This window comes from Cololabis saira, chromosome 11, assembly GCF_033807715.1.
Source record: "Cololabis saira isolate AMF1-May2022 chromosome 11, fColSai1.1, whole genome shotgun sequence".
Lineage (NCBI taxonomy): Eukaryota > Metazoa > Chordata > Actinopteri > Beloniformes > Belonidae > Cololabis > Cololabis saira.
This window is the reverse complement of record NC_084597.1, coordinates 3,283,743-3,311,381: the sequence shown is the minus strand read 5'-3', so window position 1 is coordinate 3,311,381 and position 27,639 is coordinate 3,283,743. Positions and strand designations below refer to the sequence as shown.

At 40.0% G+C, this 27,639-nt stretch overlaps 1 protein-coding gene across 1 annotated transcript in view; it reads right to left on the bottom strand.

Annotated features, from left to right (window-relative positions):
- pappaa (pregnancy-associated plasma protein A, pappalysin 1a) overlaps window positions 1-27,639 on the bottom strand; it is a 272,874-nt gene that overhangs the window by 81,104 nt on the left and 164,131 nt on the right. The window contains exons 11-13 of the mRNA XM_061733629.1: window positions 18,408-18,518; window positions 16,447-16,582; window positions 12,686-12,899 (exon numbers count right to left, since the gene is read on the bottom strand). Of these exons, the coding sequence (XP_061589613.1) occupies window positions 12,686-12,899; window positions 16,447-16,582; window positions 18,408-18,518 (461 nt within the window). The remainder of the gene's footprint in view (window positions 1-12,685; window positions 12,900-16,446; window positions 16,583-18,407; window positions 18,519-27,639) is intronic.

The window sequence follows — 27,639 nt, the reverse complement described above, 5'->3', positions numbered from 1 at the left end:
TTTCCCATGTATTTCTATGGCGCCATTAAAAGCGGATGGGAAAATGCCGAGAAAAAAGACAAAATTCACCTTTTTTCTGAGTCACGTATCTTTCTCATACTTGCACGTACAACTGTCATTCAAACTTCAAAACGGAGGAAAACCTCTGTTCTCTCTCCAAACCCGAAACTGTTTTTTCCTAAAATGTACAGTTTTCAAGATATGAGCCCTCAAGCGAGGACTGGAAATCACTTTTTTGTCAAATTTAGAGTGAAGCTCTAATTTTTTAGAGTGAGAGAAACAGTCACAAAATGACCTTATTTTTCATTTGTAACTCGGGGTCACGGCCAAACCGTAAAAGGTAGACAGATAATTTTTGGTGAGAATGTAGACATACGTTTTGGGATTCATAAAATGTGACTTTGACAGGCGGGGTATGCACAAAATTCAAACGGGGGGGCTAACAGCCACGCAAATTCCTGCCTCGGTCTCCATTGACTGCAATGTAATAAAAAAAATAAAAAAGTTTTCTTCAAAAAAATCTCACTTTGTTTTCGAACTGCCATTACTAACACATTTTAAGGAATATCTGAATAAAGATTACAATTAAGATTGTCAGAATCTGCCGGGTTCTGTGTCTCTCACGATGTCTTTATTTTTCTGCTAGGAGCTACGGTTTACTCACAAATCGGAGTTATTTCAGAACTTCTCACAAGGCAAAAGCTGGGGTTTTCTCAAAGCGAACCCGGAACATTCCTCATTTCGAGGTTCTTGTTGCCCCTAGCAACCAGAGCTCAGCTGCTGACTGATTAGACTGACCCAGAACTGGTCACATGACTCAATCAGTACAGACTTCATATACTTTAACCTGGAAAATGGAGAAATCTGAACCCTGACCTTTTGACCTTAGATGATCAACAGTCCTGCTGGGAACCGGTTCATGGGATATATATGTATATTATTATTATTATACATATAAATATTTACATTTGTATATTATATATACAAATTAGCCCCACCCCTTCTTCTGATTGGCCGATATGTTATAGTCCAATATCTTTTTAATGGTTTGACATACAGAGTCATGGGTGGTGTCATAGAACTCAGTATCGAGTCCTTGACCTTCATTGGTGCAAATTAGCCCCGCCCATCCTTCTGATTGGCCGATATGTTATAGTCCAATAACTTTTGAATGGTTTGACATAGAGAGTCATGGGTGGTGTCATTGGACTCGGTATTGAGTCCTTCACCTTTATTGCTTGTAAAATGTACACAAATGTGCAGCAGCCCGCCGTGGCACTCTCAAAATTTCTGCGAGGAAATTGTCTAGTTTTATATGTTATTTACTGTTTAATTGTGTTTTGCTTCTTTTAATGTTGATGTAAAGCACTTTGACTTACCTTGTGTTGAATTCTGCTGTACAAATAAATTTGGCTTGCCTTACAACTTTTTACATCCCTTATGAGACCATCCCAGTCAAGTTTTGGATTTATCTAAGAAATATCTCCGCTGTTTCTCATCATCAATTACCTGCGTGTTGCTGTTTATTTATCTTTACTCCACCAACTCGAAATATTGAATTACTTTTCTAAGCGAACGACGCAAACGCAGTTCAAACAGCAGGTGTATCCGCCCCTTTAATCTGATTGGTTTAGAGTAAATCGTCCCTCACGTCGGGTGCGCTCTTATGATTGGCTGAAACAAAGGAAGAGTTACGTTGAGTCTCAAAAGTCACTCGCAAATCCAGCGCAACTCACAGACAAAAAAACGTTTGTAAATCAGGTTATATTTGTGTGCAGCATCAAAAATACATTTGTGTATCTTGTTCTACGCACGTGTGAATTGTACTGTGCATTTGTGAATCGGTCTGTGCATTTGTGAATCGGTCTGTGCGTTTGTGGATCGGCATGTGCATTTGTGAATAGGTCTGTGCATTTGTGAATTGGTCTGTGCATTTGTGAATTTTGTCCTATGCATTTGTGGATCGGCATGTGCATTTGCGGATCGGCATGTGCATTTGTGAATCGGTCTGTGCATTTGTGAATTTTGTCCTGTGCATTTGCGGATCGGCGTGTGCATTTGTGGATCGTTCTGTGCATTTGTGAATTTTGTCCTGTGCATTTGCGGATCGGCATGTGCATTTGTGGATCGTTCTTTGCATTTGTGAATCGTTCTTTGCATTTGTGAATCGGTCTGTGCATTTGAGAATCGGTCTGTGCATTTGTGAATCGTTCTGTGCATTTGTGAATCGGTCTGTGCATTTGTGAATCGGTCTGTGCATTTGCGGATCGGCATGTGCATTTGTGAATCGGTCTGTGCATTTGTGAATCGGTCTGTGCATTTGTGAATCGTTCTTTGCATTTGTGAATCGGTCTGTGCATTTGTGAATCGGTCTGTGCATTTGAGAATCGGTCTGTTCATTTGTGAATTTTGTCCTGTGCATTTGCGGATGGGAGTGTGCATTTGTGGATCGTTCTATGCATTTCTGAATCGGTCTGTGCATTTGTGAATTTCGTCCTGTGCATTTGTGGATCGGCGTGTGCATTTGTGAATTATGAGACTGTTCTAGCTCCATAACTTATAGTCCAGAAAATACGGTACGCAGAAAAACAGACGACGTCAAAAAACTCTGGAGAAACTTCTTCGTCTTTTCAGCCATTAGTTTTCATACTTTTGATATTAATGTAATGTGAAAAAGCAAAGGCAACCTCTTTAATTACTAAAGTTTAATGTGTCAGCACATGGCAGATCTTATCAGGCCCTAAAATTAAGTGAAAATAATCTCAAATGCATGATGTATTGGAACCGTGTCGTTATTTATTGAGCAAAAACGCAGAAGTCATCTGTGAAAGTACAAACACCACGATTCAGTAGGTTGTAGAAGCACATTTATGAGCAATAACCTAAAGTACTTGTTTTGTTTATGATGTTATCAGCCTCTCACATCGTTGTGGACGTACTCCGGCTCTCTTCTTTACAATCCTGCTCTCGTTCATTCAGGTTTGTTAACGTCCCGTCGCAGTATTTTACCAGGTCTGGACTTTGGCTTTAAACCAATCTCCTATGGATTTACTGGTGTTTTAGGGATCATTGTCCCTAAAGTTGTTTCATCAACAAAAATTATGACTATACATCGTTGTAATGGCTACTCTTGCATTAAATAAAAAATGTTTTAAATAGCAAAGTAGTCTGAGGAGGAGGTATATGACTCGCTAAATGGTTTAAGCACTCGCGGAAATCAGATTAAAAAAAACTTAGAATTTATTTTCTCAACATAAATATTCTCCGTGGTTGACTTTACAATGATCGAAAAACTTATTTAGCGGTAGAAAAACTGTCTCACTCCTCACTCCTTCAATACAAAAACCAGAGCCGGCGCACCCGGCTGAACCTCTCCTTAATCACAGGAGGAGGAGCCCGTGAGCGGCAGAAAACAATCACAATTAAAGCTGCAAGCAGCGATGAACGGGCCCTCGCACTCACAGCCACCGCCCTCCATAAGCATATCAGACATGACACCACCCACGACTCCATATGTCAAACCATTCAAAAGTTATAGCAGAAAAAAGGGACAACCAATCAAAAGAAGGGGCGGGGCTAATTTTCACTAATTATGGTCAAGGACTCAATGCCGAGTCCCATGACACCACCCATGACTCTTTATGTCAAACCATTCAAAAGTTATGGCAGAGAAAAGTATTCTAGGGGGCGCTGTTGAGCCGTTAGGCCACGCCCATTAATGCAAACCATGAAATATCAAATTTATCGCCAAGCCTGGCTTGCATGCAAAATTTGATGACTTTTGGAGAACTACGGTTTGGGCGGTATTAATTGCCGAAGGAATGGCATAAATTGCGCCAAAATTACACAATTAATTCAAAATGGCTGACATCCTGTTCGGTTTCGGCCATGGCGCCAAGAGACTTTTCTTTAAGTTGCGCCATGATACAGGTGTGTACCGATTTTCGTGTATGTACGTCAAACCGTATCGTGGGGCTTGAGGCACAAAGTTTTCTAGGGGGCGCTGTTGAGCCATTAGGCCACGCCCATTAATGCAAACCATTAAATATTAAATTTTTCGTCAGTCCTGGCTTGCATGAAACATTTGGTGACTTTTTGGGCACGTTTAGGGGGACAAAAAGGCATTCCTTTTGTCAGAACAATAAGAAGAAGAAGAAAAAGAAGAAGAAGAAGAATTCCTACAGATACAATAGGGCCTTCGCACTGAAGCTGCTCGGGCCCTAATAACAAACAGAATCCATTCACCATTTTCAATAATCAGTCAACATTATCACCCGTACCACTTGGATGCACCACCTTCACAAAATACAAACAATACGAATATGGCTCCGACATCCCGGCCCCTAATTGCGGGCTTTAGCAAGACAATTACATAAATAATATTCAAAGGAGCCAAAATAGAACAATTACATTATGTACAAGTATGTTACTTGACCATTACTCCAATCAAATTCCATAGGAAAATGTCTGTTGTGGAGGCTGGACAACCGTAGCCCCCCTCAGTTCCTCATGCTGCCTCCATTAGAAGACAGAGCTTATCTATAGGTCGTTGAACTGTGTTGGTCTTCGTTTTAACCAAAACACTTCTCACGAAGCCTTTGGTATCCGGAAATGTCTTTACAACACGGCCCAACATCCATGAGTTTCTTGGTGCTGTGTTATCAACGATGACAACCAGATCTTTCCAGCCTTTTTTCCCCCTAAACGTGCCCAAAAAGTGACCAAATTTTGCACCAAGCCAGGCCTGGCGAAAAAATTTATATTTAATGGTTTGCATTAATGGGCGTGGCCTAACGGCTCAACAGCGCCCCCTAGAAAACTTTGTGCCAAAAATCGGTACAAACCTGTATCATGTCACAACTTAAAGAAAAGTCTCTTGGCGCCATGGCCCAAACCCAACAGGAAGTCGGCCATTTTGAATTAATCGAGTAATTTATGCCATTCCTTTGGCAGTTAATGCGGCCCGAACCGTAACGTGCACCCAGGTGTGTTATACATCAAAATGTGCGTCTCCATCCTGCAACGATAAGCATTACTTTTCTCAGTCAAAAGCGTTACCGTGGCAACGATAGAAGCCCAAAAACGCCCCCCCCCCCCCCCCCCCCCCCCTTCTGATTGGTCGATATTTGATCGGCCCTATTTTCTGCCATAACTTTTGAATGGTTTGACATAAAGACTCATGGGTGGTGTCATCAAACTCGGTTTTGACTCCTTCACATTTATTGGTGAAAATTGCACGCGCGAGGGCCCGTTCATCGCTGCTTGCAGCTTAAATTACTTCTATTATTACATACATACATAGTATCACAATTAAATGCTGGGCATTTGTTTCGTTTTCTTTTTGTTTGCTTTAATGTGTTTTGCTTTTGACTGTATTTATATATACATATAATTGAGTATTATATCACTATATTGAATAGTTATTAAAGTAGGGGTGTTTGGTTATGTGTGTTTTATCAGTAAGCTTATTGAAACTCTTGTTATATGTAAGAACGTAAGATTCAGGGGTAGGACTGGATAAGTGTTAGGAATGGGCGATATTTTACGATAAACCGTCAAAAAAATTCCCCACTGTAAGAATTTGTCATAAATTCCCGTTGATGACGTTTTGTGTAAAGCTGATTTATGATTCTGCGTTAAATCCACGCACAACGTACGTGAAGGAAGGAAGGAAGGAAGGAAGGAAGGAAGGAAGGAAGGAAGGAAGGAAGGAAGGAAGGAAGGAAGGAAGGAAGGAAGGAAGGAAGGAAGGAAGGAAGAATGAAAAGAAGGAAGAAAATAGGGAAGGGCGGATCGGAGAAAAGGAAGGGAGAAAAGAAGGAAGGAAGGAAGGAAGGAAGGAAGGAAGGAAGGAAGGAAGGAAGGGAGAAAAGAGGAAGGGAAGAAGGAAGGAGAGAGCAGGAGGAAAGAAGGAAGGAGAGAGAAGGAGGAAAGAAGGAAGGGAAAAAAGGAGGAAAGAAGGAAGGGAAAAAAGGAGGAAAGAAGGAAGGAAGGAAATGAGCCAAAAAAGAAAGAAAGAAAGAAAGAAAGAAAGAAAGAAAGAAAGAAAGAAAGAAAGAAAGAAAGAAAGAAAGAAAGAAAGAAAGAAAGAAAGAAAGATAAATTCCCGTTGATGAGGTTTTTGTGTAACAAACATGGCGGATCTGAGAGCGAGATAGATTTATAGTTGAAAAGATGGAGTTGAATTGGTATTTTTTTTATCGTCATTTTTATCGTTATCGGGATAAATGACAGAAATTCTCGTGATACATTTTTTAGTCCGTACCGCCCATCCCTAATAAGTGTATCCTTCTATTTCAAAAGAAATACCGTTGAGAACAAAGGCGTCTTTTTTAGAGGAAATACCTTCCTGCTCGTATCTGTGGTGACATTTTTGCAGAAAGTAAATGTAAACGCTGAAACAGAAGTTCACATATTACTAAAATTACATTACTACATAAAACCTTACAACGAAAACGGTGTTTACTTTCCTTTTTCCACGTTAGCATAATCTTTCTTTGTTTTTTCTCCCAGATAATTAATGACGCAGACCAAGACCTTGCTTATGTTCTACATTCTCCACCCCCCCTTATCCCTTATGGCCCGAGCAGTGGAAGGCTGTTTAGAAAACACAGGAGCAGGAGTCTCTTACGTCGACTGTTTGAGGACAAACCCAGAAAGCCTAGAAGCCTCCTCTGTGGACACTTTGGCTTTGAACAAAATCTCTTTGTGGTTTCCTGCTAGTCACTCCGGAATTTATGACATAAATTACAATTAAGTACCTGGAAACTATCCTTCTTCCCCTGAAAATGACAATCCAGTATATTTAAACCCACAGAGGAGAAAGTATGACAGAGGGGAGGAAACTGTAAACTGAGAGCAAGAACCTTTTTAAATGTACAGTTTGGGTTAATTAAGTTAAATAAAACCTAAAATACAAATAAAGATGAAGAATAATTCTTAATATTTAGGATCGGTTATCAAGATTTGATCCGATTCGATCCGATATTGATTTGGGTTAGTGTTATTAAAACAGTTTTTTCAGCTGTTGCATGAATGATATGACTGTAGTTCTGCAACATATTAATACTAGTATTATATTGAGATTCAACAGCAAGTATTGCAGCTAATGATGCTGTAAGGACCAATCAGCTCCCAGAATGCTGATAGAACTGAAACAGAAACATCATGTGGGTCAGAATTACCAAACGGATCCAGGGAGGAATCAGAGACGGATGAAATCAGTTTTATATTTTCCCACATTCCGTTTAAATTTTTGCCATTTTCGGTCTATTTCTGTTTTTAATTTCAGAGAATTAGGTTTTTAGCATTGATCTTTAGACATACGAATCGATTTTTAGGAACTAATATGAGAATCGATTTAGAATCGGAATAGCCGCGTTACACCAACGCAGAGCTACGGCGTAGGGTACGCGGCAACGCCCACCGTACGTACAGTAGGCTACGCTGTCGATTTAACGCAGAACCATATTATTCAGGCTTCACACGTGTCATTTGTTGATGTTTTTTTCCAGGACTCTGATTGGCTAGCATGACTTTATCTTCTCGTTACACTGCCCCCTGCAGGTTTGGCTGCTCATAGCACCTTAACGGCGTATTTATGCAGGTTCGTGTAAACAAAGAGATTTTGAAAACGATGGAATTTTTCAAAACGTAGAGGGGGAAATATCCGTTTTTGTAAATACCCGGCTATGTGTAAACGGGGCCTAAGTTTGCCAACTTCTGTAATGTTTTGCGCAATGCGCTACTTTTTATTTTTGCTATGATGGGAACTTTAAGTTATTTTTGGGTTTTGAGCCATGTGCCTTTCTTTATTTTGCTATGATAGGATATTTGAGTTTACTGATAATTAATTTCAAAGTCTTGAGCTTTGCTCTTTTGTATTTGCTGTAACCAAATGTAAGGTACCAGGAAAAGGGGTGGGTATATAAGCCTTGCTTCTACCTACACCCTTTTCGCTTACAAATGTACCGAAATAAGTGAGAAATCCGGAGGGGATGGCAGTTCAGAGGAAAAAGGAAGAGTATGTGAAGGTAAAGGATGAGAAGACAGCGTTGGATAACATCTAACAAGAATATTTGTCTTATTTCTAGTTAAAATGTCTCATTTTTAGTCAAGAAATCTCATTACACTTAAAACAAGAGTCATCACTCAAAAAAACCCAACAATTTTCACCTGTTTCAAGTAGATTTTCACTTCAAATAAGTAGAAAAATCTGCCAGTGGAACAAGATTTATCTTCTCATTACAAGCAAAAAAATCTTGTTCCACTGGCAGATTTTTCTCCTTATTTCAAGTGAAAATCTACTTGAAACAGGTGAAAATTGTCAAATACCAAGTTATTTTTCTGGTAATGACTCTTGTCTTAAGTGTAATGAGATTTATTTGACTAAAAATGAGACATTTTAACTAGAAATAAGACAAATATTCCTGGTAAGATTGTGAGTTTTTGCAGTGTGGAGGGGAGCAGATGGGAATAAAAGGGGAGGTAAAATGAAGCAAAGTGAGATGAACAGACTAGTGATTTGGAAAGTGGACAACAAAAGGCAGATGATGAATTGGAGTTGATCAAGCAACAGAAAGCGACTAAATGACATCAAGGGACTGGATTCGCGGCTGCAGTAATGTTGTAAGTACACCATATAATAGGAGATCACATTAGCTCGGAGGAACCATCAATCTCTGCGTGATCTGGCATGCAGGTGACTCGCCAGCGTATTAACATAATGGTTCCGAAGAAGCTCCTGAATATTAGATGGAGTTGGAACACAATGAAAAGTAAAGTCAGCAAGAATGCCGGCAGGAAGTATCGACGCATGCAGATGTGACAAACTATTTCCTGATGCAGATGTGCAGAAAAAAGCCCTAAAGAGCCCAATCTTTCTAATAAAAAACACAGACCCTGCCTTTTTTTTTTTAAATGTCTAATGCAATTAAAGATAATTGTTTATTCCCTGTTAAAAATTGAAGAAACATTATTCTTATGACGTCTTTCATGCATGGCAGTGGTGCGGAAATGAGAAAATTGTCACTGTGTGTGTTTGTGTGTGCGGTTTATTGAGTAAAGACTTGGACAGCAGTAGGAATTAGAGGCAGATGACACACAGGGTAGAGGATTATGATAAATTGGTAGTAAAGGTTTAAACAGTTTTGCAAGTAGCTCTTGATTTCAGTAAATATAGCTTTTATTTTTTTAATTTTAATTCAATCATCTATGTTTTCCTCATCTCTTTCAGATGCTGTTGTTGTAAAAGTTTTTTGCAACACGTGCAGAAAAATCGGTAGACGGCAAATTTGATTTTGATAATTGAACAAAAATGTTAAAAAGATATCCAAAGTGTTCATTTGGATGACTTTTTGAAAGAAAACACTACTTTAAAGCCTTTTGGGCTAGTTTAGCTTCTCCGTCATTCTGATGAAGATCATTATCAAAAACAATGGCTTGAAAAAGAAAAGAAAAGTGACTTCTGTTCTTGGTTTTTCTGGTCGAGTTTTTCAGGTCCAGCTGACTTCAGTACCAAACAAGTTGCAGCAGCTCCGTTATTGGAAATGTGATGATGTGAGCAACAGGTTTGCTTTAATTATGGGCATGCCAAGTAGTGGCAATCGTCCAGAATGGCCCAAAGGGCAATGTTGCTAGCATTTTGCTAACAAGCTAAAGTCGCAAAAGTCCCACTGCGCACCAGCGGGTGTACAGCATGACCCCGCTCTGATGTGGAAAAAAAAAATCCCCCCAAAATAAAACACGCCCGAAAAAACGAGGAAAAACATGAAAATGAAGGCGATATAATGGTATACAGAAAAGGTTTCCCCTTTCTTATTATTATTCCGCACTCTTTTTTCGTCCGTTAATACGGCCCGAAGCGCAACGTGCACCCATGCATGCCATACATCGTTGGATGCGTCTCCATGGTACCTCAATGGGCATTACTTTTCTCAGTAATAGGGGTTACCGTGGCAACGCTAGATGTCGGACGCTTATTGCTCGGCCGAACTTTATCGTAGAGACATCGTTCAAACTTTCAAACACTCGGCCCGATTGTCACTAAAGGACCGTACAACCTCATCATGCTAATTATTACGGTTTTTGCGATATTTAACTTTCAATTTAAAAAAAAATTCCATTTGACTTTGGACGCTTGTTGCTAGGCAACGGTTTATCGTAGAGACATCGTACAAATGTTCCCAGACTCGGCACGCTGTGGACTTCAACATATTCAAATTTCACAAGCTGTGATTTAAGGAAATTTTATGTAAAAATCCATGCCAAATGGCCCCATTCATTCGGATGGGGTTTTTTACCATGGTGAAAAAAAAAACCTATCCGTTAACGTAGCCTGAACCAGAACGTGCACCCATGCACGGCATACATCGTTAGATGCGTCTCCATCGTGCCTCGATGGGAATTACTTTTCTCAGTCAAAAGCGTTACCGTGGGGACGCTAGACGCCAAAAAGTGCACCCCATTAATAACTATTGGGAGCACAGGAATGAATGAAATACATCCGTAAACACCTCAAACTGACATAGAACCCCCCCGAACACAATCACTACAGCCCCAAACCAAAGCAGCGAGAGGGGACGAATGGGCGGTAGGGCATGCCCATATCAACATTTCCTGAAATTTTCTAGTTGACATTATACTTGTTACCTTAATTGTTTTGCAGTTATAATTGTAGCGTTGGGTAAAATTAGCTTCTCGTTGGCGTCATTTATCAATACGTACCTGTGTCTGCGGGAAAACTTCTGATTTCCTCAGAGGATTCAGTTTCAATTATGTATTTATTTTTTTTAATAAAAGGTGCTGATTTATAGCAAAAGTTTGGATTTTATGAAAAATGCTTTGTCTTTTATTTCATTACAGACAGAATGAACCCAAAATATGTTATTTTTTTGCTTTCTTTCCTTTAGCACATTTTATTTGTTTCATTACACTAAAAACAAGACTCATCACACAAAAAAAAACATCAATTTTCACCTGTTTCAAGTAGATTTTCACTTAAAATAAGTAGAAAAATCTGCCAGTGCAAAAAATTGGCAGATTTTTCTACTTATTTTAAGTGAAAATCTACATTAAACAGGTGAAAATTGTTGTTTTTTTCCATTGATGAGTCTTGTTTTAAGTGTAATGAGATTTTTTTGACTAAAAATGAGACATTTTAACTAGAAATAAGACAAATATTCTTGTTAAAAAAGAGTAATTACCAGAAAAATAACTTAGAAATAGAAATAGAAAAAATCTGCCAGTGGAACAAGATTTATATTCTCATTACAAGCAAAAAAATCTTGTTCCACTGGCAGATTTGTATTTGTTAATGTATAGGCTGAAATTGAATTAAAGTTAAAAAAAACTCCCAACGTTTTTCAAAATTTTCAATTGACACTTTTTTGGCCAGAGTTGAGTGATCTCCCGCACGTGTCTCCATTCTTGGTGCAGGAATACCTCTGGATCTCACTGACAGCTCGTGCTGAATGTTGCTCTGAGACAAATTTGTGATTCTGGACGACATAAATAAAATTGACTTGACAGCTTGACAGTAAAACACAAATCCAAGACATATGGCAGCTTTTTCTGAATACATTCTCTCTCCGACTCACACGCAGGTGCAGCATGTTCCAAGGTGGACGAGTATCCAACGAGTTCCATTTACTCAGTTACGTTTACTTGAGTAAGTTTTGGGAAATGTTGTACTTTTAGGAGTAGTTTGGAATCACTATACTTTTTACTTTTACTTGAGTAGATTTGTGAAGGAGAAACTGTTCCTCTTACTCCGCTACATTAGGCTACGTTGAGCTGTTACTTTTCTTTTATCCCTTTTATCCACGTACGCGTCAATCTCATGACATCACTGGTGATTCTTTGGGGAAAATGTTAGTTTTTGCATGTTTTATCACATTTACACAGACTCAAACACACACAGAGTTTCTATGAGTTCATGTTTGTTCTAGTTCTGCCTGGTTAAAAAAGAAAAGTACAAAGGCTGGACATTTAGTGCTACTTGTGCTTAATTTATTGAGGGAGGGTGAAGGGAGAAAAGGAAGGAAGGAAGGAAGTAGGAAAGGGAGTAAGGAAGGGAGAAAAGATGGAAGGAAGGGAGAAAAGGAAAGAAAGAAAGAAGGAGAAGCAAAGAAGGTAATAAAGGAACAAATGACGAAAGGGAAGTAGGAAGAAAAAGGAGTAAAGGAGGGTAAAAAAGGAGGAAAAGAGGAAAGGAAGAAGAAAGGAGAGAACAGGAGGAAAGAAGGTTCTAGTTCTGTCTGGTTAAAAAAGAAAAGTACAAAGGCTGGAAATTTTGTGCTACTTGTGCTTAATTTATTTTTTTATTCTGTTATTATTTTATTTATTTTATTATTTATTAAAGTACTTGAATTTACTTTTAGATTATTGTAATTTAAGCTATTTTTTATTAATTTTAATTTATTTTATTGATTAAATTTGCCTGAAGATGATTATTTTGTACTTTTGTCTGTTTGAATGGTTGTGTTAAAAAAATAAATCAGACGTTACTCAACAGTTACTCAGTACTTGAGTAGTTTTTTCACCAAGTACTTTTTTACTTTTACTCAAGTAATTATTTGGATGATACTTTTTACTTCTACTTGAGGCATATTATTCTGAAGTAACAGTACTTTTACTTGAGTACAGTTTTTGGCTCCTCTACCAGCTCTGCTCGTGTCCCACTCACCTCTGTCCCGTGGGGTTGTAGATCTCGTTGCTCTGGCAACCGCTGATGGTGATGGGATCAAAGGACTGGAAGGACCGCAGGCCGACGCCGGAGATGGCCACGAGGCGAGAGGAGAACATGACCAGGATGGCCTTGGTGTGGTAGAACGCCACGGACAGGTCGTGGTTCACGGGGATCACCAGGGGGTTGTTACGGCAGCTCAGACGCCACTCACCTGTGGAGGAGATGTTTGGTGTCAAAACAGGACTAAACCGACACTCAGTACTGGAGTTGAGGGGTATGAGAGGGGACGGCATCCCCCCCTGAAATAAAAACGGTCAAAATCATCCCCCCAGAAATAAAAACGGTCCAAATCATCCCCCCCAGAAATAAAAACAGTCCAAATCATCCCCCCTGTAAAACTGCCATCCCTCCTTTCCATCCCTTATGTCATTTCATCATTGAATGTGGTTTTACTGCTATTTCAACATTTAGAGTCATCACCAGAAAAATAACACCAGAAATATAACTTATTTGACAATTTTCACCTGTTTCAAGTAAATTTTCACTTGAAATAAGTAGAAAAATCTGCCAGTGGGACAAAATTTATATTGCACTGGCAGATTTTTCTACTTATTTCAAGTGAAAATCTACCGTATTTTCGCGACCATAAGGCGCAACTTTTTTTTTTTTTTTTTTTTTTTAAATGTGCCGGGCGCCTTAAGAAACGGTGCGCCGTGTCTATTACCTGAATTACGGTAATGTAAGGCCGGCCACCATGTGAACGGTAAAAAGAGAAGGGGGCGGGGGAAGCCCCGGTGAGTTGCGACGTGAATGAGACTCCACTGAGCTGATTAATGCGAAACAGATGATGAAAACGTTTAAGGATTTGCTTGATGTGTAAAGTGAAATAAAATACAATCAAACTAAGTTTTGCTTCCGCTCTATTTAAATAAGCACACTTGTGTGTGTGTGTTCTGCAGCGCGTGTGTTTTGCATGTCGGGAACCGAGGAAGCACCTGCCGTGGGTTTGCGGGTCCGATCGCCGGTTCCCCGGGGCAGATCCGGCTGAAATTCCAGTGCTCTTTCCCCGGGAGCCCCTACAACAGTGCAGGCGGGCTCCTGCGGTCCCGGCTGGTCGGAACCGTCCACGTTCCTCGGTTAAAGCAGCGGCTGGAGCAGCGCGGTGATCGGCGCTGCTGCAGCCGACTTCCTGGTTCCCCAAGCGGGGTCCGATGACCTGGTTCCCGGCCGCTTTGCGAGCAGAGATTTCAGGGGTCTGTCCCAGGTCGGATCAACTTCAACCTGCGAGATTTTCAGGCAAATCTGTCGGTTTGATCTCCAGTAACCAAGATGCAGAGGATGCGCTCAGGAGCCGCCAGGCTCCCGCCGCGGGTTTGCCGGGCCAGGGCGCGCCATCCCCGGGGCAGATCCGGCCGAAATGCCGCTGGTCTTTCCCCGGGAGCCCCTGCTCCCATACAGGTGGATGGCTTCGGTGTCGGCCGGGTCCGAACAGGTCACATTCCCGGTTAAAGCCGCTGTGAAGCGCGCTGCTGCAACCCGACTTCCAGGTTCCCGAAGCTGGATCAGATCAAATTCTCCTGGTTCCCACCCGCTTTAGGAGCAGGGATTTCAGGGGTCTGTCCCAGGTCGGATCAACTTCAACCTGCGAGATTTTCAGGCAAATCTGTCGGTTTGATCTCCGGTAACCAAGATGCAGAGGATGCGCTCAGGAGCCGCCAGGCTCCCGCCGCGGGTTTGCCGGGCCAGGGCGCACCATCCCCGGGGCAGATCCGGCCGAAATGCCGCTGGTATTTCCCCGGGAGCCCCTGCTCCCATACAGGTGGGTGGCTTCGGTCCCAGCCGGTCCGAACAGGTCACATTCCCGGTTAAAGCCGCTGTGACGCGCGCTGCTCCACCCCCGCTGGGGAGAGACGGGCTCTGCGCGGTGGAGGATCCGCACAACGGGGTATGAAAAGTTTATTTACTGTTGTGCAGAAAGTGACTGACACCGAGGAAATCCGGACTGGCGCAGCTGAATTAGCGGAGCTCTTTAATGCAGAAACAGAGGTTTTGCTCCCGCTCTATTTTTTAAATAAGCGCTTGTGTGCTTGTGTGTGCGTTCTGCATGTGTGTGCGTTCTGCAGCGGGTGTGTGTGTTTTCCGGCCGGCGTGTTTTGCGGCACGCGTGTGTGCAGCTCTGCTCTGTAGACTGCGCCTTTTGGGTCGGTGCGCCATATGTATGTTTTAAATCTAAAAATGACACACAAAAATGAGGGTGCGCCTTTCCACACGGTGCGCCGAATGGTCGCGAAAATACGGTACTTGAAACAGGTGAAAATTGTTGTTTTTTTCCAGTGATGAGTCTTGTTTTAAGTGTAATGAGGTTTCTTTACTAAAATGAGACATTTTAACTAGAAATAATACAAATATTCTTGTTAAGATTGTGAGTTTTTGCAGTGATCCATGTTACTTATCCTGTGAAGGACAGAGTCATATTGATAAGTTCAGAAAAGTGTTTTTTATTGTTGTGTTTTGATGTATTTGATGTAAGCCCAGTGGATATTTAAAGCTTACAGAAGGCTGCATTTAACTGCTGCTATGTCATTCCTGCAGTATTTCTGCAGGTGTTTTGGTCACTGCTATTATTTGTAATATATTATATTATTTGTAATCAGCACAAATTATCTGTCCCCATATGATCAAATCCACCATCCCCCCTGATTCTTTTTTACAACTCCACTACTGCCGACACTAATACGAGGAAAGTCGGGACTCTAATTCCACCCTGAAGGTGATCGGGGATGGAGGAGAATGATGGAAGTGATGACTCTATAGCGCGCTGGCGTTGAAAGACTGACATGTTCTAATTAAAACACTGACAAGAAGTGAAAAGGAGGATGTGGGAAACAGTGAGAGGGGATTCGTTTGCCGTGATGTTCGACTCCAGCTTTCCACTCGGATTTCTTGATACCAACGGTGCATGAAATGAGTTTGAGATATGCAGAGCTGGTAGTAACGAGTTACATTTACTCCGTTACATTTACTTGAGTAAGTTTTGGGAAATGTTGCACTTTTAGGAGTAGTTTTGAAAAATAATAAAAGGCTTGCAATATTTCAGTTGATTTGTAATATGTATGACAGAATGTATGACATTTTTTTTTTTTTTTTTTTAATTGCATAACAGAAAATAAAGAACTTTATCACAATATTCCAAATTTTCTGAGACAGTCCTGTAGTTGGAACCTTATTACTGCAGTGCCCAGATCAGCACCAGAAGTCCCGTAAAATCCCGTAAAATCACGTAACATCCAGTAAAATCACGTAAAATCCAGTAAAATCACGTAAAGTCCAGTAAAATCACGTCAAATCCCGTAAGAGCACGTTAAAGGCTGATTTATGGTTCTGCGTTAAATCCACGCAGAACTTACGGCGTAGGTTACGCGGCGACGTGCACCGTACGGTGTGCGTCGCCACGTACCCTACACCGTAAGTTCTGCATCGATTTAACGCGGAACCATAAATCAGCCTTAAGTCAGACAAGTGTTGCGGCGTGAAGACGCATGAAAGGCAAATTTGATTTTCTTTTCTGTTCCCCCTCCCGTTCTACATGTAGCTGAAAAGCTTAAAGTAACTAAAGTAACATAATTTCTTTTGTCTTAGAGTAACTATAACGGGATTACCCAAATTACAACTGTAACGCATTACATTACTGCGTTACTGGCTGTAATCTCGTTACAGTAACGCGTTACACTGTTCATATTTTAGTGCAGCACTCTCACCGAGACCGTGGATTCCCTCCTTGGTGTCCACCAGCTGGACAGTGATGTTACACTGCGTCTGGTCGATGAAGCCCGTCCCGTCTGCAGCCAGGTGGATGATAACTGCTGCCGCCACCATGGGGTGAGAAAACTGAGCCTGGACGAAGGAAATCAAAGAGTATATAGTTAAGTAACTTAATAGAGGGAATGATGTCACAGATGTGATTTCACAGCGGGTTACCCCCATAGACATGTAAACATAGACGCCCCATGGAGCTGCTGCGATACGTCAACGCCATATTGGATGTTCAAGACTGCGCTGTAACTAATACAAGTAAATGGACTTATTTTCATAAAGCGCCTTTCTACAAAGAAATTTACGTTTTAAAAAAAATCTTTTTTCCCTCTTTTTTCATCTTTTTTTTCCTCTTTGTTCCTCTTTTTTCATTTTTTCCTTTTCTTTCTTTTCTCTTTTTTTCATCTTTTCCCCCTCTTTTTTCCCTATTTTTTTCTCCTCTTTCTCTTTTTTTCATCTTTTTTTTCAAAATTGTTCAAATATGTTATTTTGTCCCAGAAGAAGTTGTCCCCGTGTTTATCCTACTCACCACCCCAAAAAGGTTTAATTTAATAAGGTAAGGCTTAACTCTACACCAGCCTTACATCAGTAAAAGTTCAGAGCTCAAAACGGAACTAGTTTCTTCTGAGCGGAGGAAGATTTTGGTCCGCGGGTCGAGGCGCGGTCGTTACTAGTCAACACAATAGATTAATATTAATAACACAATATCAGATACACTTTGTCACCTCCACGACACGTATCGTGACGTTTTTGTATCGCCAAATTTCGTGGCACGATATCTTGTTACAGCCCTACCCAGTGTTGGGACTAACATGTTATTTAGTAACGCCGTTAGTTTTGCGATAACTAATACTCTAACGCATTACTTTTTAAATTCAGTAACGCAGTTACCGTTACTAAAGGTGCGTTACTCCGTTATTTCTGGCTACAGTGAAGCTTTTTATTCCCGCACGCGGAGACCGGAGGAAACGTAGTGTGGATGTTTGTGTGTGTGTGTGGATGTGTGTGTGACGGTCATGGGGAGACCGCGGTGAAGTTAGTTTTACGTTGGATATTCGTTGGATATTGGACAGAAATGCCCCCAGAGCGAACGTCTGTCAAATATCCAACATAAAACAAACTTCACCGCGTCATGGAGAGCCGAGAGACGGTGAGTTTCGCAACATGGAGATATTGTCATTACAGTAATCCCTGGTTTTTCGCAGCGGTTACGTTCCAAAAAGAACCCGTGGTAAGTGAAATTCTTTTTACAATAAAAAGGCTTCAAATTGCAGAGATCAGCACGTATTCCACTGCTCTTCTGAGCCGCTGCATCCCGACTCTGTAGCGTCTTTTTCTCCTAAAGCCGCGGTGCAGGTGTGTTTTTACCAGAGAAGAAAATAGTTATGGGTCGTTTTGTCGCTGGCCAAAAAGATTCTTATAAACCGACACCATGGATTAAATCTGAGACTGTAATGATTGTTGCTTGTTGCTAAGCAACCAACATTATTGATACAGGAAGTGAAGAAGCGGGGAGACTATTTAGCCAATCAGAATGCAGAACACGATGCACAATGTAGATCCATACAGAACCTGCTGAAATGAAGCTAGAGGGGATTAATGGGAGCATTTAAAAAAATGTTTTTATTTAAAGTAACTCAATAGTTACTTTTCATAGTAACGTATTACTTTTTGGTCTATGTAACTGAGTTACTAACTGAGTTACTTTTTTAATGAAGTAACTAGTAACGGTAAACTAGTTACTATTTTTCAGTAACTAGCACAACACTGCCCCAAACCAAATATTCTTGTCCATGTCTGTCTGTATCACATGAAAAAGAAAAGCTGAGCTGCAATAGAGGCACAACAGACTTTTACCTCAGGTAGCAGCTCTTGATGAAGTGTTTGTTTTGGATATAGGTCGTACCTTCAGCCAGTAGGTGGAATACCCCCATGACGACTGGTCGGCCTCCCGGCACGGGAACCAGGCGTACTGGGAAACTCCGTCGGACAGATCAAACACCTTGGACTGACACGTCTGTGGAAAACAGAAGAAACAGAGACGTTTGGCAAATTATTCCATCATTTAGTTATTTGTTGCCTCTGTTTTGGTTGTAAATATTTAGGCCAGGGCTCGGCAACCCGCGGCTCTAGAGCCGCATGCAGCTCTTTAGCGCCGCCCTGGTGGTTCCTGGAGCTTTTTCAAAATGTTTGACTTTTTTTTAGTTTTTTTCTTCTGTTGTTCGTTTTTTCTTCTTTTTTTTCCTTTTTTCTCTTTTTATTTCTTTTTTTCTTCTTTCCTTTTTTTTCTTTTTTTCTTCCTTTTTCCTTTCTTTCTTTTCTCCCTTTTTATTTCTTCTTTTCTTCTTTTCCTTTTTTCTTTTTTCTTCTCTTTTCCTTTTTTTCTCTTTGTTTCTTCCTTTTTCCTTTCCTTTTTAATCTCGACATTTTGATTTTTTTCTCAACATTTCGACTTTTTTTCTCGACATTTCAACTTTTTTCTTGAAATTTCAACTTTTTTTCTCGACATTTCAACTTTTTTCTTGAAATTTCAACTTTTTTTCTCGACATTTCAACTTTTTTCTTGACATTTCGACTTTTTTCTCAACATTTTGACTTTTTTCTCAAAGTGCATAATGAAAAATAAATCTTCCCCCAGTTCTAACTAATATAGAAACATGCAGCATGTGTTGTCTTCATTCTAAGGCTGATACAAGACTTTTCATTTTTTGCGGCTCCAGACATATTTGTTTTTTGTGTTTTTGGTCCAATATGGCTCTAAAACATTTTGGGTTGCCGACCGCTGCTTTAGGCAGTCCAAAAATGTAAAGAAACAGAGGTAAAACTTGGATTTGGATTTGATTTTGATTTGTCTCAAACATGCACAAGCATAAAGCAAACAGTGTATATATATATATATATATATATATATATATATATATATTTAACTTTTAACATTTAACTTGATGAATATAAATAAAACCCACATTACAAACATAAAATGAAAAAACAATAAAATATCAGAATATCAGAGAAATGTTTTGGAAGAACTTTCTTTTTACTTTAGCTGAATTTCAAACTGAAAGAGAAATGAAGACGAGAGTCAGCACACGACAGCGTGTGTTTACACTCGGACCTTTGACAGTTCCACGACCCGTGTTTTTCCACGTGTCAGCTGTTTCACGGCTGTTTTGGTCTGACGCACAAAACACTGTTTGTTTGTGTCTTGTCAACAAACTTGGCTTCACAGGGTTCACATCCCTCCCCGTGTTTATCTCCCATGTCACACCCGTGGAGCGTACCAGAGACGTTCAATAAACTCTACAGCCCACTCCGGTGGTGTTTCCTGTATCTGTGTCACGTGACTGCCCCGCCCCCTCCTCTAGCCCCGCCCCCTCCTCTAGCCCCGCCCCTTTAGGAGACAGGAAGTAGGTCCTGAGTCTATTGAGTCCTATGGGAAAAGTGAACGTGAGCACAGATTATTACCAATTCCTTCGCCCCATAGTAACCTAAGTAAATATGGGACCCATTTTCCAAAAGCCACAAACCTTCTGAACATTCTGACACCAAAATGGACATTTCTAGACTGACAGATTAGGAGAAAATGAACTTTGTTTGAGACCTGTCTCTGTCTGAGCAACACACTCTCGTGAGATTTGGCTCTCATCGTTTTCCCATCGGATAAAATGAAGTTTAAAACTAAAATAAAACTTGCTTCTTTGCTTAATAATACTGTTATTTTTATTATTTAAGTCTTTTTGGAAGAAAGTTGTACTGTATCTAGTGTTGTATGTTCCAAAACGATGTGGGGAGTCGCTCACGTGACTCGCTGGTTTTTCTCTGTACGGCGAGCCAATGGGAGCATTCAACATTTACCGTGGGATAAACCATTTAGCACCATTTTTAACTTTGTAGTAGAACCCTACTACAGCTGGTTAAACATTGGGGTTAACAACACATCTTTTGACTCCTATCAAATCTTAATTTATATGGATAATCTTCCAAGAAAAATATCAAACATGGTCAATATAGCTCTTTTTCTAACTCTACGGAACCCTCTACTCCTCTGTTCAGAAAACTCACAATTATTTCAGTATATGACAAATATTCATCAGATATGTGTGTCTTCCTACAAACATATGTTTTTGCCTTTTTCTTTAATATGAGCCCTGGGTTACTACTTTAAAACCTGAATATTGGGTCATGTAAACGGAATATCCCCATCAAACGGAACAGGAATCTGTTTTCTGCACATGTTCTGTTCACAAGGAATCCTGGTCTTTTGAGTCCAGAAAGTTCTTATAAACACGGAGAAACCAAGACCAGGAGGAGACTAATCACTTCATAAATGTAATGAAGGATATGAACATTTCTGCATTTGTAGACGGTAGAAAGTACCGGGATAGAAGATTTACAAGAAGGAGAGAGAAAAGTTGCGCGAAGCAGCATTTGTTTTGAATTTGGATCCAGGAAGAAGAAGCAGAAATGACGGTAATTGCGTCATCACGTTCTCCGTGCGTCACTGGTTTGATCCAGATATCCTGAATGATTAATTACCATGTAAACGGAATATTCTGAATGTTTCAGTAACCGGAATATTAGCAATAACCAGAATTTTGACTGCATGTAAACGTAGTCAGTGACGTAATGACGTGGCTCCCCTTAGCACCCCAACTATGGAAAACTAGGGATGGGCGGTACGGACTAAAAAATGTATCACGATCATTTCTGTCATTTATCCCGATAACGATAAAAATTACGATAAAAAAAAATACCAATTCAACTCCACCTTTGTAACTATAAATCTATCTCTCTCTCAGATCCGCCATGTTTGTTACACAAAAACCTCATCAACGGGAATTTATCCTTCTTTCTTTCTTTCTTTCTTTCTTTCTTTCTTTCTTTCTTTCTTCTTCTTTCTTTCTTTCTTTCTTTCTTTCTTTCTTTCTTTCTTTCTTCCCTTCCTTTTTTCTCCCTTCCTTCCTCCTCTCCTTCTTTTCATTCTTCCTTCCTTCCTTCCATCCTTCTTTTCTCCCTTCCTTCCTTCTTTCTTTCCTTCTTTTCTCCCTTCCTTCTCTTCATTCTTCCCTTTTCTCCCTTCCTTCTCTTCATTCTTCCTTCCTTCTTTTCTCCCTTCCTTCCTTCTTCCTTCCTTCCTTCCTTCCTTCCTTCCTTCCTTCCTTCCTTCCTTCCTTCCTTCCTTCCTTCCTTCCTTCCTTCCTTCCTTCCTTCCTTCCTTCCTTCCTTCCTTCCTTCCTTCCTTCCTTCCTTCCTTCCTTCCTTCCTTCCTTCCTTCCTTCCTTCCTTCCTTCCTTCCTTCCTTCCTTCCTTCCTTCCATAAATCAGTTTTACACAAAAACGTCATCAACAGGAATTTATCGTTTTTACCGTGAGATACAAATTCTTATCGTGAGGAATTTTTTTGACGGTTTATCGTGAACGGTAAAATATCACCCATTCCTAGTGAAAAGTGAACTGGTTCTCAGCTGGTTCGGGGGCACGTGGGCCCTTAACCTCCCAACTGCTCCTAGTGTAACTAATAATGGGCTAAAAGCCATTTAAAAGACTCATTTTGGGGTGCTTCAAGAGATTTATACTGACAAATAAAGATTATGATCATAAAACCCTGCACACAGGTAAAACAGTATGAAAACAGGACAGTTTACAGCGACCCCTCCACGACTGGAGCAATACGTGGAAATCCATTTGAAGTCGGTTCGTGCTGTTATGAGGCCACAACTTAATCGTCCCATTCACTCGGTTTTTTTACACGACGGCCACAAGTTATTGATCTCTTAGCCAAACATTACCAACTTGTGGCTTCGCATCACTAAATCGTGGCCACACAAAATATATTTTTTCTACCCATGTCACCGAAGGATTTACGTACTAATAAGACTCGAGCTCGTATACTATATTTAGAGGAGTAATATACAACCGTAGGAAACCGCCGGGTGTTGCACTTGAGCAGCATCGACTTTAGACCAAAACTAAGAGCCAAAACCAAGAAAGCAGGCGAGTCGTACGACCACACAGAGCTCCGTACGTCGGAAACACAGACCAGTACGGACTTATCCTTTTTATCGTGAGAGCTCTGTTAGGAAATAGTTTAATAACTTGCTACTGTCTCTTCCATCGCTACCATTTATTCATTTATTTGGAAAAGTCTGATATAGAGGGGGCAGTAATTCTTAAAGTTACTTTTATTAAGTTGCAGGATATGAATCCAAAGCTTTAGTTCTTATCAGAGGTGTCTTCAGTATTCACATCCATTACTCAGGTAGAAGTATAGATACTAGAGTTTAAAAATACTCCTCTAGAAGTGGAAGTATCAACTCAAGTTTTTTACTCAAGTAAAAGTATAAAAGTACTGGTTTCAAAACTACTTAAAGTATAAAAGTAAAAGTAACGTAAGGAGGAAAAAAGCCAATAAGGACAAAAGCCATTGAAAATGAATGTATCTTAGTATAATGCAAATATATTAAAGAAGCATATATGTGTACTATTGAGCATTAACGTGTTAATACAAATATATTAAAGAAGCATATATGTGTACTATTGAGCATTAACATGTGTTAATATAAATATATTAAAGAAGCATATATGTGTACTATTGAGCATTAACATGTGTTTCAGAGAGCAGCAGATATGATGACTAGTTCCTATAAGTATTGTAATGGTGCAAAAAGTCAAACGTTCATGTTCATGTTATCATTTATCCTAACCTTTATTGGAATGTACATCCAAGTTTAGTTGCAGGAATCTGAGGGAACGGATGTAAGAACAAAACTGGACAAGAACATCTGAAACAACCACAACCAAATTCACTCTATCCGGATGGAGCAATTTAACTGGATAGTTTTTTATTCTTCCTTCCTTCATTCCATCCTTCTTTTCTCCCTTCCTTCCTTCCTTCCTTCTTTTCTCCCTTCCTTCCTTCTTTTCATCCTTCCTTCCTTCCTTCCTTCCTTCCTTCTTTTCATCCTTCCTTCCTTCCTTCCTTCTTTTCTCCCTTCCTTCCTTCTTTTCATCCTTCCTTCCTTCCTCCCTTCCTTCCTTCTTTTCATCCTTCCTTCCTTCCTTCCTTCCTTCTTTTCTCCCTCCCTTCCTTCTTTTCTCCCTTCCTTCCTTCTTTTCATCCTTCCTTCCTTCCTTCCTTTCTCCCTTCCTTCCTTCTTTTCATCCTTCCTTCCTTCCTTCCTTTCTCCCTTCCTTCCTTCTTTTCATCCTTCCTTCCTTCCTTTCTCCCTTCCTTCCTTCTTTTCATCCTTCCTTCCTTCCTTCCTTCATTCTTAAAAGGCCTAAATGAAATAGAGTAACGAGGCTGTTTTTAAAATGTAAGGAGTAAAAAGTACAGATAATTGTGTGAAAATGTAAGGAGTAAAAGTAAAAAGTTGTCTGAAAAATAATTACTCCAGTGAAGTATAGATAACCAACATTTCTACTTGTAAGGTAACGGAGTATTTGTACTTCGTTACTTGACACTTCTGGTTCTTATTGCATCTTATTTCTTCCTCCTGCAAACACGTATCTTAAGTTGTGCAACAGACCGGTCCAGCACCGTTTACCTCGTCCTCCTCAGCCATGACTGTAATCGTGCAGAGTTGCGGTTGTTGCGATGGTGAAATGCACGGACATTCCTGGAAAAGATGTAATCTTGAAAGCACTAAAATCTCAGTATGATGTCCTTCATTTTATTGCCATTACAGAAGTGTAAATATCATTGACATCTGAGCGGCTAAAGATCGGGAGTATCCAGGTTTCACTGAAACTCCTGAACTTTTATATAATTTAATGTATTCTGCACTCTAGAAAAAGAGAAATTTGCAAATCTATCCCAGTCTTTCTTCTTAGAAGCACATTATTTTAAAACATTACAATGATTGTATCTGTTTTTTCTTTTGTTTGTTTGGTTTTCTGATTTAAAAAAAGCATTTGGTTTAAGGGGCTTTAGGTGTTGTCATTGTAACGGTTACTAAAGGTAAGTATATAGATGATATTTATTGAACCAGTATCAGTAAGGTCTAGGAACGACCTGTGTCAGCAGAATTACCACGCACGCACGCACGCACGCACGCACGCACGCACGCACGCACGCACGCACGCACGCACGCACGCACGCACGCACGCCACGCACACACACACACACACACACACACACACACACACACACACACACACACACACACACACACACACACACACACACACACACACACACACACACACACACACACACACACACACACACACACACACACACACACACACACACACACACACACACACACACACACACACACACACACACACACACACACACACACGATATTAATGTAATTGTAACATATGGGTCAATGACGAATAAGGATTTTCAACAGGTCAATTTTAAAATAATAAAACAAAGAATATCTATTGCAATAGTTTAAAACATTAAGAATGTTGTGTACACATAAATTTGTATAAAAATTTAAATTAAGTGATTTCAGAGTTTTTTGTCAAGATGAATTGGCACTAGCCTTAAAAAAGGTCAACCTTAAAAAATGTGCAACCATGATTCATATTAAAATAAATTAATTTCCTTAACATTTTGACATCTTTTTTTTTTACAAGTTTTCAGTATTTTACAAAAAATTATTTTAATGGTCGCGTCACATGATATTTCATAAAATGGACGTCATCAGTCAAACTTTGTTTGTATATTATGATGGAAATATGAATACAAATGTGTTGCAATCTTACACACTACAAGACACTTCAGAAATCATGCCAGATAGAAGAAGATTGTTTCAAAAACATTTAGAGTGATTTCAAAAAAAGTTTTCAAAACAAGAGTCGTGGTCGGACGGTCGCACCACATGATATTTTGACGCTTAAAACAACAACAAAATCCCAAATAACTAGTATTCTTTTGTAAAATTCAAGTGAGTCCATATGTGGGACAGGTAGGTCATATATCTGGTATTTTTTTTTATTCATTTAAACCTTTTTTGAATTGAAAAAAAATCAGTTTTTCAGAAAATATAGGCGTCACGTCATTGACCCATATATTTAATTAAACATAGGCCCTTTAATATTCAGCCCTCTTTTAACTGTTAGGATGGATCAAACAGCCATTATGTATTCACGTAAGCATATTTAAACCATTAAATTACCTTAACAATACAGGTAATCAATCAATACTCCTTCAGTAACATAACTTTAACCTCAAACAATTAAATATAAGGTACCTTTAATGGTGTAAAACACTGTTACTGCTCTGCTACAGTATCACAGCTGCATAGTGTAAGTTTGTAACCCTTAGCATGACAGTGCACAATTAGCTCGCGGCTAGCGGGATTAGCTCGGTGCTAACGTAATTAGCGATCTTTTTACACTCATTTATCCCCACTAAAATTATATGTAATCTGTATCTGTGTAGTCTCTCGTACTCTTGGCGACAGTATCACAGCTCCAATTGGGTTTTATTCATGGATCAAGAGTAACAGTCACAAGGAGTCCTGATAGCCAAGATGGCGGATTAGCATTAGCATTTCTTACCGGAGCTAATGCTGCGTTCCATTTACTTCGGAAGTCGGAACTCGGTACTGGGAATGACGTCACAGCCGAGTTATCAGCGTTCCAGTTACAAAGTAGGTAAACAAGTTTGTGGTTCGCATATACCACATGAAAAATGTAAATTACACTATAGCAGCATATATGCCGAACAATACTTGTATACGACTGATTTAGTGTGACCAAAACTAGAATGAAGTGCTACGAATTTTTAAAGAGCTCTCTTCTACTGTTTACAACCGGGGCAGCCATCTTGGAATGGTAACTCGGGGGTGGTGAAGACTCTCCCACTTTCCCAGTGGGAAATCCCACTTAGAGGGCCGTTCCAGTTGAAAATTCCAACTGGGAAATCCCCACTTCCGAGGACAAATGGAACGCGGCATAAGGCCTGCTAACAGAGGCTCTCCATTCCAGCTGAATCCTCACACAATGTAACACCCTGGCGAACAAATAACTTGTTAACAGTGTGTAACAGGCGAATGATGGTGAATTTCTGGTGTGAGGAGTGTTTATTCTTTACCGGGAGGTCTCAGTTTGTAGCTGTGTGCTCTTGGCAATGACTTCTGCCGAAAAGAGAGTGAACGCAGGCTGACCGTTTACTCATAGCGGACGCGCCACCCTCTGGTCGGCCATGGAACTGCACCGTTCAACAACATTAAGATCTGAAACCCAGGTGACATACACATCACTGTCATCCAGGACCGTCTGACCAGGGGTGGATAGTAACAAATTACATTTACTCACGTTACTGTAATTGAGTAATTTTTATGAGTAATTTGTAATTTTCTAAAGAAAGAAAGATATGAGCCAGAGAGAAAGAAAGATATGAGCCAGAGAGAAAGAAAGATATGAGCCAGAAAGAAAGAAAGAAAGAAAGAAAGAAAAAAAGAAAGAAAAAAAGAAAGAAAGAAAGAAAGAAAGAAAGAAAGAAAGAAAGAAAGAAAGAAAGAAAGAAAGAAAGAAAGAAAGAAAGAAAGAAAGAAAGAAAGAAAGAAAGAAAGAAAGTTAAAAAGGTGGAGTTGAATTTGTATTTTTTTTAATCGTCATTTTTATCGTTATCAGGATAAATGCCAGAAATTATCGTGATACATTTTTTAGTCCGTACCCGCCCATCCCTCTCATTCACCCAGTCTTCAATGATCTGGTGTGGAAAGAAGAATCCTGGCAGCAGAAGTTACAGGCCGCTGTGAGAACCATTAATTAATCTGTTTTCAGATTAGTCCCACGTGAGTAAATCCTGGCGTAACCTTACCTTTATGTGGAATTTATGCAGGTAATGTCCTCTACGCAGTCTTCTGACAGATTGATGGCATATTTTTAATCCTTTATAGTGCATTTTAATAACTTTCACACTGTTCGCATGAACTCCATGTCATGACTGGCCAGTTGTAAAGAGCTAAGAGAGAGCTGAGCCATTGTGCTCTCCGTTCTGCATTTGTAATCCAATCGTTTTAGACGCTTTTTTTTAATGGGTGCAGCCCAAAGAAAAATGATCATTCTCCTTGAAAATAACATTGCATTACCTCAACTCTGTCCTTAAGTGTGGCCATTTACAATGACGATGAATATAGTTAATTTCTGACATTGCTGAACGGCACGTTTTA